The 16,799-nt window shown below is 36.2% G+C and overlaps 1 protein-coding gene across 1 annotated transcript in view; it reads left to right on the top strand.

Moving 5' to 3' along the window:
• The window catches only part of LOC141653410 (DNA-directed RNA polymerase III subunit 1), a 29,611-nt gene extending 13,074 nt beyond the window's left edge, over positions 1-16,537 (top strand). The window contains exons 13-27 of the mRNA XM_074461163.1: positions 2,909-3,128; positions 4,060-4,153; positions 5,779-6,013; positions 6,365-6,556; positions 8,858-8,956; positions 9,714-9,917; positions 10,225-10,413; positions 11,729-11,876; positions 11,988-12,139; positions 12,638-12,796; positions 12,879-12,992; positions 13,104-13,180; positions 14,702-14,906; positions 14,995-15,197; positions 16,035-16,537. Coding sequence (XP_074317264.1) covers positions 2,909-3,128; positions 4,060-4,153; positions 5,779-6,013; positions 6,365-6,556; positions 8,858-8,956; positions 9,714-9,917; positions 10,225-10,413; positions 11,729-11,876; positions 11,988-12,139; positions 12,638-12,796; positions 12,879-12,992; positions 13,104-13,180; positions 14,702-14,906; positions 14,995-15,197; positions 16,035-16,086 — 2,343 coding nt within the window. The 3' untranslated portion in view covers positions 16,087-16,537. The remainder of the gene's footprint in view (positions 1-2,908; positions 3,129-4,059; positions 4,154-5,778; positions 6,014-6,364; positions 6,557-8,857; positions 8,957-9,713; positions 9,918-10,224; positions 10,414-11,728; positions 11,877-11,987; positions 12,140-12,637; positions 12,797-12,878; positions 12,993-13,103; positions 13,181-14,701; positions 14,907-14,994; positions 15,198-16,034) is intronic.
• Positions 16,538-16,799: the final 262 nt, after the last annotated feature.

The following is a 16,799-nucleotide window of genomic DNA, read 5'->3' as shown; positions in this document are numbered from 1 at the left end:
TTTCCTCTCTAAAAATCACGACAAGCATGTTTAAGGTCTGGTTTTGTGCAAGCATCCAGAGAATGAAGTTCCATTTAAGTTGTGTAATTCGGTTTCTTGTGTGCATATATATCCCGTTGGAATCTCCATAAATGAACTCATTGCTATAGGTAATTGGTATATACACGGACATGTGTATCAGTAAGTTGAGTGACACCAAAAAACAAATGAGCTTCCAACGAGAGCAGTTGGACGTGATTGTACTTGATAATGTTGATTTTCAAACTACTCGTGTGCAGTTGCGGATGTTGAGAAATTTTTGAAAGAGGGGCCTGTCAAAAAGAAAATAAATTATAACAAAAAATTAAAAATAATCAAGTTAAATACAAATCACACGTACATTTTTTTTCTTTCACCATGAAATATTTATTTTCATTAATTTTTAGTATAGAATTATAACTTATTTTTTTATTAGTTTTTGACTAAAGAATGTTAACTTTTGATAAGAGGAATAAAGTATTTTAAAAGTTCATAGTGAATACCGAACCGAAAGAGTTTAAATTTAGACCCACTAGTACGGCCTGGCGAAAATAAGTTATATGAAGTAAATTAAAATTCTTTTTATCCTTTTAGAATTAATATTTGCTTCTAAATTACTATACTTTATATGTACACAAACAATGAAATTTTAATCTAATGGTTAATAGGGAGCTATTGTGTGTGAAACATTTTGTGTTCACAATGGTTATATTAGTGTTTTATGTTACAAAAAACAAAAAATCAGAACAAGCACACAAATATTACGCAAATTTGATATATGATTGTAACATGATTACATTATCATGAGACTGACTAATTTGAGAATCAAAAAGTGATGGTTAGAGTATAAGGGGGGCCAACTACTGATTAAGTGCCAAACATAGTTCATTTCCTATTAGAATTCTCAGTTTAGGACAAAGCGCAAGGGGGCCCTGGCCCAGTCCCAGTCCCATGGAAGGGAAGATACGCTGTTGCTCATGTGTGTGTGTCATATATGTGTGCGTGTCAAATATTGTAATGTTAAAATAATATTTTAAGTGGCTGTTGTAGCACTTCTCTGTCGTAATATGTTCTAGAATGTTAATTGTTGTTATACTGACCTGTGTTCTAGATTTTGTTCCTGGTAAGTACATTTTAAATATTAACGACATGAAGGAGGTGATACTGTTATATAGAAAGACAGCGACAAAAAAGTAATGCCCTTAAGCTATCATACAAGGAGTATAATTAATTTAACAAAATCAAGAAAAGGCAAATGCTGTTTTTTTTTTCCCACACTGAAACAAAACAAAATCAATGAAAGAAACAGAAACATTGGCTAACTAGAAATCGTCCTGGGCCAAGACACTCTTGCAATGTCCTGCTGCATCAGATATTTGAGTCGAGGAGGTGGCTCATCGAGGAAGACGAGGTGAGAGGTCTGAGCAATTCCCATGTTTGCTAGCCAGTTTACACACACATTGGCTTCCCAGTATATATGCGTAACTTTAACGTTCCATTGAGGACATTTAATAAGCTCCAAGCATTGTCTAAGCAAGTGGGGTTGCAATCTGCATGAGTGAAACATCCTTCTTCTGTAGCAAGTGCACCAAAACCTGAGAATCCGCCTGACCCACCAAGTACTCAATACTTAGAGATCTTGACATGGATCCTCCTCTTGAGAGAGCCGTTATATGCATAACTTTAACGTTTAATTGAGGACATTTAATAAGCTCCAAGCATTGTCTAAGCAAGTGGGGTTGCAGTCTGCATGAATGAAACATCCTTCTTCTGTAGCAAGTGCACCAAAACCTGAGAATCCGCCTGACCCATCAAGTACTCAATACTTAGAGATCTTGACATGGAGACTCCTCTTGAGAGAGCCGTTAATCCTGCCCTCATACAAGTTCCCACCCCCAATTCTTCGGCAAAAGCTTTACAAAACTGTTTCCTAGCATCTCTAAGCCACCTGAACCTACCATACCTGGGTATCCCCTTGCAGCCCCATCTACATTGAGCACAAACTACTGATTTGGGAGCACAGCAGTCTGTTCTAAGTATGGAATTTAATATAAGTCATGTGATGATTACATGCTCTACACTTAACTCTGAATGCGGTTTTTAAATCCGGCACCAATAATCAATACCATCAAAGTTTGATTTGGGCCATTTCACATTTGCAGATGCATCTTACATCAAGAGCTTTATTTTTCTCTTCCTAAAATATTGTCATTTGTGCTTGGGAACATGTTTTACTACTATACTAGTTTGTTTATGTGTCTTATTACTGTTTCCTTGGGGTGTACCATAATTCCATATGCACATTTTGCTTCCTTGTGTCTTTTTCTATTTCTTTGTTCTTGTCCACTGCCATGCAAACTTTGTCCACTTTGAAGCAGTTTACAGATACATATTTATATACCACGTGTGAGTTTATATCTTGACTTGCATCGAGCAATTGATACAATTGGAAACCATTTTCCAGAATAGGGTTTGTATAGTATGTTTATATATATATATATATATATATATATATATATATATAATCAAAATCAGGGTGGTTATTTTTGATAAATTGGAGCATCATCGTTTTCAGCTTTAACTTGCTTTGTTGGTAACTTATAGACGTACTCTTGACGACATCTGTCACTGGGAGATTTATTGCCTATTCGAAATAAATAATTTGACTGTCTATTGGCATATTAGACAAGTCAGATTACTTCTGGAAGCCTACTATAGAACTAACTAGATTTTGGCAACTACCTTGCTAGTTCTGAATGGATGTATGTCTTTATAAGTCTAGCTGAAGCTCCCCAATCTATGTTTTTTTTCTTTTTTTCCTTTTAAGGGTGTCATAATTTTATTTATTTGATTTTGCCGGCTGATAATGTGCTTCTACTTTGTCTGGCAGCCAATAGAGCTTTGGACTGGTAAGCAACTGTTTAGCATTCTATTACGACCACATTCAAAGATGAGGGTCTTTGTGAATCTAATGGTGAAGGAAAAGATATATTCAAAAACTGAAGACAGGAAGACAAATTGTCTGGAGGAAACCATGTGTCCAGCTGATGGTTTTGTTTATTTCCGCAACAGTGAGCTAATTTCTGGGCAAGTTGGAAAAGCTACCTTAGGTCAGTGATCACTGTTCAAGTAGAATCATATCGTGTTTTAATCTTATTTCATGTGAAGAATTGTTTGCTTAGATTTTTCTAGTTGAAACAAATTTAATAGAGATTCAGAGCAGCTTTACCTTGGTATTGACCTTTCTGCGATGTGGTGAATTCAGTTAACACTTTAACCTGTTCAGTAATTAATTATCCTTATTCAGTCCTGTAAATTTAGGGAGATAGGGTTTACTTTATGGATTGGGGATTTTTCTTCTAGTCGACATTGACATATGCTTCTGTGCAAATAATTAGGATTGGAACTTGGAAAGGGAGTCCATGCATCTTAGGATCAAGTTACATACTCCATAGTCCATGACAAAGATCCAAGTCACCAGAAAAAAATAATAATAATAACAAAGTCAATATTCATCCTGCATCTAGGAGTTATCTGTAAATTTGTATATTTGGCAATAGATTTTACTTACCTTTCTTCTTCAGCTCATCATTTCTTTCCCTTGTGGGATACTTCCATGTTTCCTCTGCACATAAAAGAATAGTTTCTGAACTCGTAGGGGTTTGTGGCTGCAGCCTTTTGCCATTACCTTCTGGAAAATAAAGATGTTAGAACCGACTTTTGTATCTGATTAAGGGATGCGAAGCATGTCCATAACTGCCTTTATCCAGGCCAAAGTTATTCTTTGAATGAGAAATGAAATTGACATAAAGAGCACAATGCTGTGAAGAATGCTGTTGCATTAGTTTCACTGTTTCATTATTGAGATTTTGGATTTCAGGGTTTAGGTTTAGGAACATTCAGAGTGGTTCGTCTACATAATTTTATATTTCCTTTGTTTTTATTGTAGTTTGAGCTATTTTTTTTACTTGAGGGAAACTAGTGTCCTGTAATCATCTTTAACTGTTAGCAGTAATCTGGAATTTCTTCAACCTGTTGCAGGGAATGGCAATAAAGTAGGGCTTTTTTCGGTTCTTCTTCGAGACTATGAGGCACATGCTGCTGCGGCTTGCATGAATCGTTTGGCAAAATTGAGGTACAAATTGAGATAATGGAGCTATTGTACATCTTCCTTGGACTCTGTAAATGATTTACTTTAAAACTTTGTTATTTGACAACCAGTGTCGTGGAGTACATTTCTTTTGAGTTCACTTTGATTATTGGGCTCGTGTTTATTATATTGGTTTACTATTTTATGATTCACATAATGGCAGCATACATTTGAAAATGCATGTGTAAGAGATGCCTATGTTAAGTAGAACGTGTCATACAAAGAATAATCAATGAATGAGATAACTAGGGAGTATTGGGAGTTACATTCATTGATAATACAATATGTGCAACTAGCTTGTTCTTACATGTGAAACCAAGTGATGGGCTGTGTAGGAGAATTGAAGGATGTAGAAATGAAGGAAATGTCAGGCCAGTTAGGGGGTAGCAAGAAGCTAACCATCAATGGTTGATTTCATGGGGTTAACATACATATACAACCAGCATTGGTTTCATACCTTCATGAGAGTGACATGAGTACTTACGGGGTTACGAAAACATGGCTTTATACAAAGTTCAATGGAGAGTGAATTTGTGACGACGACTGTGTTTGGTGTTGTTTAGTGTTTTATTTGATTTGGTTTTCTATACTAGGAAGCAGTTAGGATCTGGTTTATACTGACCTAAATTTGGTAAGTTCTTGACAAAACCTGTAAAGTCTCTGATGGTGCTCTGGTTTTATGTATGATCCTAAGATTAAAATCCTAGACAACGGCCTAATTGTTGTTTGATTTAAAATTGATAAGGTTCGGTTTCAGCGTCATCTTTCTGTGAACTAGCATATTGCTTACGCTATCATATTTCTTATGTACGGCCCTATCTTTGTAAGGTGTTACGTATAAAAATTTAATTTTTAACTGAGTTTCCTCTAATTTTCTTTGGGGTGTTTATTGTAGATAACTTTGTCCACTGTCTGTTAGATAATAGACACTAAGGTCTATTTACAGGTGTTTGTTTGTGCATTTTTCATTTTTTCCGTAATATTATAACTTGGTTCTTCTAGTAGTTCAATACCAAGAACTCCACATTTTACCTAAAACTCTAAAAGTCTTTTTATATGTACATTTGATTTTGTCCAGCACATTCTTTGTATATGGCTGTCACAACCCATGGCATCCTTTATGAAATATGCTCTTTATGAACATGTCAAAGTTTTTTTGTAACAATTAACTTCACTTAGTAATTATCATATGTTATTTTTAGCGTCTTATAATTCACAACCAAATACTGTTGTTAGGTTGTTGAACACTTCTTTTTGTCCAAAGTGAAAAATATCAATACTGACTATTTGTTATATCGGGATCTGTCGGACAGTGGTCATAATTCACCAGTTAATTCATTGGGAATGTACTTGAAGCTTAATATAACATGTTTAATTGGAGTCTGGGCGAGAAGGCCCTGTGCTGCTATGTGTCTTGAGAATAGTAAATTATTTCTTATAATCCCGGCTTAACTATGATGTATTCATATGTTTTGCGATACTTGGCCGTTGTGTTATGTTGTCTTTCAGTTTCGACTATATAATGGGTTTGTGTTTTGGCTTTATTAATTTTTGTAAAAGTTTTTTGATGTTCGGAATCAACTGTCTCACATTGGTGCTTTCTTGGTCAGTGCTAGGTGGATTGGTAATCATGGGTTTTCAATTGGTATTGATGATGTCCAACCTGGGAAACTTCTGAATGATCAGAAAAGATGCAGAATATTGGAAGGATATGAAGAATGTGATAGGTTAATACAATCTTACAGTGAGGGGAAGCTGACTCTAATGCCAGGTTGTGATGCGGCGCAAACTCTGGAAACAAAAATAACTGAGAACTTGAATGATATTCGTGAAATAGCAGCAAAGGTAATTTTCTTTTCCCTTTTTAGAGGTAAAGCTGCCATGGACTCAAAAGAGTTCTAGCCATTTTGTGGGTGTATAGGTGTTGGTTGGCATTTCATCGTCTACCATTTTTTGTGTGATATAGGCGTGTATTAATACTAGTTTCTCCTTTAGTCATCCTCCTTGATCGAACTATCCTTTCCCCCATCACACGTCTGCTTTTTTTTTTTCCATTGTTTATCGCATTCCCACGTGCAATTACTTTAACTACTTTATCTATATTTGGTAGATTATGAACTGGGTTAGAATCAAATATATTTGGTTGCTGAATGCTCCAACAATTTAGCAGGACTAAATTGTGCATCATAATTTTAGGTTTGTATGAATTCACTTCATTGGAGGAATAGCCCGTTAATTATGTCACAGTGTGGTTCCAAAGGTTCCCCAATCAATATCAGCCAAATGGTTGCATGTGTTGGACAGCAAGCAGTTGGTGGCCGCCGAGCCCCAGATGGCTTCATTGATCGTAGCTTGCCCCATTTTCCTAGGATGTCAAAGACTCCTGCGGTATGTTCAATACCATCTTTCGTGAAATCCTGTGTTCTTTTGTTTAACTTTTCTTTTCTTACAAATAATATTGATATATCCGAAGAAATCTTGTGTTAAAAGAGGCATATAAACTCTCTTACTGTCCCATATGTCATCCTATCAGTAGGCTAGTAGCCTGGGATATTTTGGTAGGAAAGTTATGTGGAATATAGAGTTCTTTTTGGGTTTTTCTATAGGGTATTTCTAAATTTTATGTGTATTTTTGTTTTGTTTTAATATTTATATATGATATTTACTCCTAACCTTGACCTTTCACTACTTAAACCGTTAAGTTGTTCGTTAGTTTTTCTAGGCAGAGAATTGACTCATATACCCTTGCTTAGTGTTTAATATCATCGTCTTCCTCAATCACCATCATAGCCAATCCCATGCTTCCAACTTCTACCTCCCACCATTTCCACTATTAACACCATCCAGCTACAAGAAGAGATCACCCACATTCTTCCTTCCTCAATCACTTTGACTTCCATACCCTATTCCTAAAACAACCATGCCTTTATTTCACCTCACGAAAGAGGAGGAGATGGTAGTTGGATAGAAAAAGGGGGTGTTATTCGGGTAAGTATGTTTAACTGGTGAAAATGATGTTAATCTAAGTAATTGCTGGATATGATAACGAAAATTATTTTCAAGGGGTGCCCGTGTAATTAAAACAACACAGGGTACCCCCTAAAAAAACCCGTTTTTTCTTTTTCTAAACCCATCCTTAATACCTGGATTGCGTGAACCAAACACCATTTATGAGTAATCATTCACACAGAGGAGGAGTGGAACACTTGACCCCTAACTATACACCGAACTTTGAAAGTGGAATAAACATGGTTTAAAATCTCGGCCGAGACGTATCGTATCGCCCGAGATGTATCGGTATCGGAGGCGGCCGATACGAGATATCCCGAGATGTATCGGTATCGGAGGCGGCCGATACGAGATATCCCGAGATGTATCGGGCAAATTAAAAACAGGAAAGTATCGACCGAGACGACCGATTTATAACGTGTATCGGCCAACTCGGCCCGATACAACCCGCTATGAACTCAATATTAACGAGTTATGCAATAACAACGATTTGGAGTGCGACGGCCGAGTCGTGGACGATTCCGCAACTCCGTTACCGTGACCTCGATCGCGACCAATACCGCGATTTAAAACCCTACTGTAATTTGAACTCCGGAGTCTTAATGATTTTTGGGTGGGTGGGGGTGGCGGGTTAGAAGCAACGTCATCATAAATATTAAATATGATGTTCTTGTCGGTGCAAGTAACCCAAATAGCTATAGAAGTTATAAACGTTCTTTGGAAAATGGAGTAGCAAAAGAACATTTTCTTCGGAGGTTCTTGCTCTTTAGACTTCTTCTAAAACCCTAAAGCGAGGTCTTTAGAAATATGAGACAATCTTGAAGCAGATTTCACTTTGAAGTTATTAAAGAGAAAATGAGCAAACTTAGATAACCCATTAAGTATTAACCCAAAAACTGATGAATGATGTGTCTCATTTTTTATTAAGTTTATATAGGTTATCGAGTCAACGTGTCGAAATACCTCAACTTTATATAAATGGCTAATGGGCCATTCATGTCGGAAGACCTCAACTCTGACCCGGAATAAATTTCGCGTTCTGTCTATGTCAAACCCAATTGATTAAACGGGTTACAACATCTTAACACTAACCCGCTAAATCCATGCGGGGTTCCTGTTGTCTTTTCGCATTGGGTCAATGATTGTTACCTCTATGTATTGTTGATGGGAAGACTTGAAGAGGCAACATCATCAAATTACGATAATTATTTCTGACGATTGTGCAGTGTGATGTAGGCCTATATCAAATCGCTTTAAATTGTTCTATGGCATTTTGTTCTCGTGCGAGCGTTAAATTTTCTATGATGGTTGCTTACAAATTAACAGATTGGTCTTATTTAGACTCAGTTGTATTCCTACCTTTCTGTATCATGTCTGTAGTGGGCTAGTACGTCCAGTATAAATTAATTTCGGAATTTTTAATCAATAGCACTGCCAGTCTGCCAGCCATGTAAGCTCTGCCTGTTCTATTGCATATCCATGTAGTTCTAAAGTGATTCCACAATCCACTAATAGATCAAAGCGTTATTATCAAAATGATCTGAGGTCAGTTCGAGTATATGATCCTCCATTCTTATTTGAGGAACTGTAATTTGTTTTTTTTTCTCCTTTGCTTTGCTTATTTAAAGTTTAAACACTGTTGTTTAACTTCTAAAGTAATGTGATGTTGTTGGTGTGCAGGCAAAGGGATTTGTTGCAAATTCATTTTATAGTGGCTTGACAGCTACAGAGTTTTTCTTTCATACGATGGGAGGCCGAGAAGGGCTTGTGGATACAGCTGTATGTCGGCTCTGCTTAATTTTGTTCTGATTACTAACATGAAGTTTTAATTTTTTTCCCCGGGCTGATCACGACCATCACGTCCATCATAAGTTTCTCTCCTCCTGTCAACGTCCTAAATTTTTGTGTCCTGCGTGCGGATATTGGACGTTTAATTAACTTGACTTGGAGTGACCACACAGGACAAGTTTTTATCTTTCACTCTAATTATTAAGTATCGATGATTGTTTTAGTTTCTAGCTGTAATACCGAGAATCTATTTCCTGAATCCTGACCACAAGTGCATATTGTATGGACAACGTACTTGTATAATCAACACAATATAATTGAGAACATTTTCTCCTTCGGCCATCTGAAGTGGCAGGTAGCTGAGAATGATCTTTCTTCGGGTTATGAGTTGCTACTTTCGTGTATAGTTGAAAGTCTCGCTTCCGGTGCAAGACGGCAGATTTGTTTGCAATGTAATTTGCAATTGCAATCTCTTATCTTTGGAAGATTTATAAAGAAATTATGTGTTGGCAAAATACTATATCTGCTGCTACTGTAAATGAGTCATTTCATTATACTATACTAGTCTACCATTGTATTTGACCTCAAGTTGTTTGCGTTGGTTTCAACATGAAACTCATACGGTCATGAAACGTTTTTTCAAACCAAAGTGGTATAGTGCCCCATACAGACTATAAGCCTTGGATCTTGCTTTTTCTTCTATATTAAATGTAATACGCAATGTATTAATTTTAATTATTTTTTGCAGGTGAAAACAGCTGATACTGGTTATATGTCGCGTAGACTGATGAAATGCTTGGAAGACTTGGCTGTTAGTTATGACATGACCGTGCGAGATTCTAGTGGAACTATTGTTCAGTTTATTTATGGTGATGACGGGATGGATCCCGGACAGATGGAAGGAGCGGAAGGATTCCCTTTGGATTTGGCGAGGTTGCGGTTTAAAGTAGAGGTATGATAACCATTTTGGCATTTCAGATTGGTTTGGGCATTTTACTCCGACTTGGTTGCAAGTGTCAGGCGCAACACGATGTTACTCCGACTCGGCTGCAAGCATCAGACGAAACATGGTGTCGAGCCTCAGACACTGCTAGTATTAATACAAGTTTATGTGGGTCTAAAATGAAGTGTCCAAGTGTCTTGTCAGGTTTTGGACATGTGACACCTTCTGGGTGAAGTGTCGAAGTAACATAGAGTGTGCCAGGATTGCAGAAAGTTGTTTAGTTGTTTATGTACATCTAACAAGTCACTTTGTACAGGCAACTTGCCCAGCTGGAGGAACTGCATCTCTGTCACTTTCAGAAATTTCTGAAACTATAAATAAGAGGCTTTCAGAATTTAATATGCGTTCACCTGGCTGTTGTTCTGATGCGTTCAAGCAAAAATTGTTCGAATTCTTTGATAAGCTAGCGCAAAGAAGATGCTTTGTATCTGAGCAGCAGCTACAGGTAGTTATCTATTTTTCTTTACACTGTTAAAAATTTCACTCAGATGAGCCTCAATTTTCCATTTCTACCCTTGTGTTAGGATGTTGTCATCTACTTGTGTGTATCGCTGTTGTTGATTATTGTTCCTCCCACCGTGGGGTATTTTCTTGTTGTATTCTCTAATTCTCTTTTCCATTTGATGTTCTATTAACATTGTAGTACAGTGGGCCATTCTAGAATCGAGGTGAATAATCAGAAAGAAACGATCTATGCATGTCTTTGTAGTTGTAGTCTAGCTTGTATGCCATATCTCCATTCTGTGAAAATGTGAAGCCTTGGTTTATCTTTACGGGAAGCATCTACATAGTTTAGTTAGAGCTTTGGTGTACTTCATAAGAAATGTTTGAACATGATTGCAGTTTGGAGTTTTGCGTCCATACTCCATAGTCGTTTCCAAGAAAATTCCACGTCTTGGGTATTTTTCTATAAAAATGTTATCTACTCGTGCACCACGCAGTGAAAATAAAGAGAACTAGTCTTTTGCGGTTTACTAAAGAATACCATGTGCTAGCTGTATTCAAGTCGCATGCATTAATTTTTTTAGAGGGAGTTTCCTGTGAAAGCTTTACATTGAATGTCTGTTTTCTTCAGCCTTTTGTTTTTCTTTGCTATGAGTTCATTTTGAATGTCCGGCACAACTTGGCCTTCACTTCCCTTTATTTTTTTTAAGAATCTGCGAGTCCTGGAACTATTTTGCAACATGTATAACAAAAAATCATTTCATTCTGGTGGTGTAATGGGTAGCTATGAGGAATATAAGAAATTACTCTTTACATCTTTATAAGATCCCATAGGTGTAAAATCACACCGTGGTGGACTTGCCACTTGTTTTAAGCTGGGGCCTCACTGCAGTGAGGGACTAGGAGTGTAGGATTCACCATTATATGTTCCGGTTCCATTTTTGGAATTGATGCAACAAATTCTGATTCATGTCCTTAAGGCACTGATCTCCATAAATATTTCAGATTCTGTCTTTGCTCTTTAGTGGTTGGCTCGGCAGTTGTTCAAAGTTTGTGCTCCTCTTGGGCATGCGAGGAAGATCAATTAGTGAGATATTATGGTAGATGTGTTTCAATTTCTAGTCAACTTCAACGATTTTCTTAAGCATCGTTCTTTTGCTTGCATGGTCTATTGGGGGATCTTCACCACAATAGACTGTATTGCAGCGCTGTTTGGTCCATCTTGCATTAACAGTTTTCCTTAACTCCATTTTTATAAGGTTACGTATTAATGTGAAATATTTTGAAACATTCTTTTCTATGAACCAATGTTAAAGGTATTTTTGGATGCTTGTGTTTCTCGCCTTCGTTCAAAAGGAATTGAGCCTGGAACAGCTATAGGAGCTATTGGAGCGCAAAGTATAGGGGAGCCAGGAACGCAGATGACATTGAAAACCTTCCATTTTGCTGGAGTTGCCAGCATGAGTATCCCTTTTAGGTTGATTATTTTCCTTTGTTATACAGTTACACGGTTTACACTAAACCCAGGCAAAGAGAGATCCTTGTTCTATACTTGTATTCCTTAATTATTTTTAGATGTTACTCTTGGAGTTCCTCGAATCAAAGAAATTATTGCCGCAAGCAAAAAGATAAGTACACCAATAATTATGGCAAAACTAGTGGATGAGGATAATATGGAGAGAGCAGAGACTATAAAAGGTCAGATTGAGAAGACAAGTTTGGGGCAGGTTTGTGCTAACTTTTGCCTTATTTCATCGTCTGTGTTCCCTTGTTTAGTTTTCATTTGCAATAAGAGCTTTATAATATGTAGGGATAAATCAAAATGACTCGCTAGACAATTTATGCCTTTTATATTGTGAAGAAGCAATCTGTCACTGCAATTTTCGACTTAATTTTCAGTGTGGGTCATCCGTGAATATCCTCTTTTGTTGAATAAACGCTGATTACACAAGGGTAAGACCGTGCATATGCAACCCCTACTGCCGTGATTGGATGTCTTTGAGACATTAGGGTAGTATACTAGTATTGTTGTATTCGATTCCTGCTTGAAGAACGCATATCCTAATTGTTTGGTTGTAGTCTTTCTCTTCTCTTGTAGAATAGGCAAAACACCTGCCTATAATGCGGATATATAATGTCATTTAGTGTATCTTTTATTCATCATCGGGCCTTTATAAATTTTAAAATACCTATTTGTTTTACCCCTTGTATTCGCTGTATTGCAGGTTGCGAAGAGCATAGACATTGTCTTGACTGCTACTCGAGGATCTATAATTGTTAAGCTAGACATGAGGAAAATCAACACTTTACGGCTGGGTATAAATGCTTATGTTGTCAAGGATAAAATTGAAAAATCTCTTCGAAAGCGCATAAAAGATAAACTGGTAAAAAGATCATGTCCCTTAATTTTCAACAGTCTGATTCTAAATGGTACTTTTATTTGCATCTAATGTAAACTTAATGCAGAATGTTAAAGTTATCGATGATGTGGAGCTAGCTGTCACGCCGGAGGTAGAAAAAAATGTTGCTCATTTTGCTCTTCACCGTATTATGGATAAGCTGCAATATGTTGTTGTTAAGGTGGGATAAGGATGTTTCATCCTGCAGCTCGGTTACTGTTCTGCATAGATACTGCCGTTGTTCTAAGCTTAATATTTTTCGGAGTTTCACCTAACAATTTATGGGTTTCAGGGTATTGACACAGTTGAACGGGCCATCGTTGCTGATGATGAAAAGAGGAAGGGGAAGCTCAACTTGGTTGTTGAGGGGTTAGTTCTGTCAGCCTTTTTCTACGGTGTTCTATCCTGCTTAGATTTCGTAGCTCCTATTTATGGTTGCTAGATGTTGTCATGGTAGTTACTTGACTAATACATTTTATGAATATATTGACATATCTGCTAACCATTATTATGGTTAAGGAAATCAGGGTTAGCTAATGAAGAAAGGAAGTGGAGAAGATCAAATGTAAGGCATAGATATCTTGATGTATCGAGTAATTTGAAACAAGTAATGATTCTAATGAATAGATACTTTAAGGATTTTTTGTCGAACACTTTCTAAAATTTACCCATTTTCATATATACTACCTAACATTATTTTTATTTGCCTAAAACTACAGTAATTTACATTAATATTGTCAAACACTACAAAAGCAAATTTTCGAGCAATTTATTCCATTCTTTGATATTGCCTCAGTTGTGGCAACAAGCACATGACTTTGTGATTATTAAGAAAAGCCTTTTATTTTATTTTTTATCGATTTGGTGAATTTTCCATCGTCCTTAACACCTTATATAATTACCTAGTTATTTCAGAATGCATGAAAAAAGGAAACAAAAATGAAAGAGAAGTGTTCGAAAACAAAAAGATCACATGTTACAATGGAAGTCAATGTTATAAAATTGATCAAATTGTCCAGAAAATAACTTTCAGTAGTGTTCGGCATACTTAATATGAATTATGGTAGTTTTAAGCAAAAAAATAAATGTTAGGTAGCATATAAGAAATGAGGTAAATGTTAGGTAGTGTTTGACAAAAAAAACTCGTACTTTAAATAGTCTGTTAACATGAATAGATGCCCATTATGGCACTTTGTTGTTGGAGCTCTACTTGGGGTTTCTCCTAGTGCATGAAGAATACCTTCCATGAGAATGAAATATTCCAGTTTTCTCGTAAATTTCCTGGTATGTGATGGTAAAATATGTCCTATCTCTAGAAGGTGAAAGTATATGTTGGAGAATGGAGACCATGGAGCTACTGATGGTTGAGAGTTTTAATCTAGATTCTGGACATTGGAATGGAGCTTAAACTGCTCATTTTGATTGGCAACCTTTCTTTTGAATGTAATATAGGATGGTTTTTGGTTGGTTGAATTAATGTGGAGCTGTTTGTTGAACTAATACTATTGTGTTTCTTCGACTATTTTCATCTTTGTACGGGGTTTTGGCATATATTCATGTATTTTACTCAAGTATTCGTGCCTTCTATTTGATGGTGTAATTGCTGCTTTGGACTTTTTGGTTTATGAGGGGTTTAGTTGAGGAAACTGTGATTAGAGCAAATTCCCTTGTGCCCTTTTCGTGGTTACCTGGTATTAAATACTCCCTCCATAGACTTCTCTCTTACTGAATGAATATGCTCTCTAAAGATGGCTCATATGTAGTTTCAAGGGAAAAATCAAGGGGTAGGGATTTTTTTTTTGTTCTCTGATGTTTAAATCCTTATCTATGAATTATGTGAAAGATTAAATCCCCTCTCCACTTTTAAATATGTGTATGCTGATATTGCAGAATAGGTCTTAGGGAGGTTATGGGAACTTATGGAATTGATGGTCTCAATACTGAGAGCAACCATATTATTGAAATGCACCAAACACTTGGAATTGAAGCTGCAAGGAGCTCTATAATCAAGGAGATTAAGAAGGTCATGCAGAGTCACTCTATGGATGTTGACATACGTCATATGATGCTTCTTGCAGATACGATGACATCCAGGGTATTACCCGGACCTCTTTGCTATATTTCATGCTGATAGCTCTTACAGTGTTTGAAAGATTAATGTTTTTGTATTATCCTTCAAACAGGGGGAGGTTTTGGCGGTTAATAGACTTGGAATGTCAAAAATGAAAGGAAGTGTTTTAATGTTGGCTTCTTTCGAGAAAACAGCAGATCATCTTTTTAATGCGTCTGTAAATGGGAGGGAAGACAAGATTGAAGGAGTCAGTGAGTGCATCATCATGGGCACGCAAATCCAGGTTGGCACTGGAATGATGAAAATTAGGCAGAGGTATGTTTACAAACTCTCGAAAGAAAAATTGCTTTATTTTTTTTTTGCTTTTTAGAGGCAGTGTTAGTTTGGTTTTATTTAAAATTTTCTCCTAAATTGCAATTTCAACAAACGGTCACCCTTCTGGCTCTGATTGTAAATGATACTATATGAAAATTAGTTTAGACAAGGGTTTTTTTTTTCAAATTAATTTAACTCATTTCCTAACAATCTGTTTCTTTATTTCTCTATATTTGAGTTTGATATCCGCCCCCCCCCCCCACATTTTTTTTCTTCTTAATTTCTCTAGTTGACCTCTGTTTTCCCTAGACTGATTTTTTGTTCTTTAACTCATTTACCCCCAAAAAAATTCTCTCTTTCATTCTTCAAATTAACTAGTAATTGCCCTCTTCTTTCAAATCCCAATTTTTTTCTAAATTTTAATTCTTATCTTAAACTCATTTTCCTAATCAATCTGTTTATTTGTTGATTTCAGTCTGATATTTGTTCTAGTTCAAAGTTATTTAGCCAACTGCTGATTTTTTTTTTCTTTGTCCAAGTTGATTCAATCTAGTTGACCTCTTGTTTTCCAAACTGAACACGTGACTGATTTTTTGTTCTTTAACTCATTTACCCCCAAAAAAATTCTCTCTTTCATTCTTCTACCAAGTAACTAGTAATTGCCCTCTTCTTTCAATTAGTTCACTTCATTTGCATTCTAAATTTTATATTCTTATCTTCAAACCAATATTTCCTAATCACATGCTTCTTATTTGTTGAGAGAATTTCAGTCGGTGATATTTGTTCTAGTTCAAAGTTATTTAGCCAACTGCTGATTTTGTTGTGTTCTTTGTCCAGAGTTGATTCAATGCCGAAATTCAAATATGCATTGGACCCAATTGTTGCCTAACTTCCAAACTGAACACGTGAATGTCATGGAGCAAATATATCCTGAAATGCTCGGCTTCATTTGGAAAAAAAAAAATTATTAAAGTCAAACTTTTTTTTTAAAGGTAAAAAAAAGTTTTTCAAATTTTGGGTATATATATATATATATATATATTATATCAATCTAATTTGGTACCAGACAAGGTGGAAATAGCTAACTATAGCACCGTGGAATGTGGATGGTTTATTGCCGAGTACTCCACTCAAGTAAAAGAGACTTTTGATACCCCATCGGTGGCTCGTTTGACCAAGTATGATGTAAGCTAGAGATATAACAACTTAACAAGTATATTACCTGTTATACTGTATTTCTAATTTGAACTTTATTGTTACACAAGATTTCAGATGGCAATTTGACAAGAAATTTAGTTTATAAATAAAATCAGATATCATGCCGACTCTGGCTCTGGCTCTGGCGACTAATGCGAATAAGTAGTGTTGTGGCATTGTCTCATTTTTCTATATGATATGAGCATAACACACTATATCCACCATGGTTGGTGTGGGTATACCATTTCTAACATATCCTTTTGAGAGCGAATAAAATCAATTGATTCCGCCTGCAAATGTCAAAAATGGACTGGATTAATAGAAAGGGTTTTTCTAACATGTGCCCTTAGGGCATATGTTGTTAATAAGTTAATTACAGAAAGTTTGTTGAGAATAAATCATGAA

Source organism: Silene latifolia, chromosome 4, assembly GCF_048544455.1.
Source record: "Silene latifolia isolate original U9 population chromosome 4, ASM4854445v1, whole genome shotgun sequence".
In the NCBI taxonomy this organism is placed as follows: Eukaryota; Viridiplantae; Streptophyta; class Magnoliopsida; order Caryophyllales; family Caryophyllaceae; genus Silene; species Silene latifolia.
Note: the sequence above shows the minus strand (reverse complement) of the source record. Positions and strands in the feature narration are given on the sequence as shown.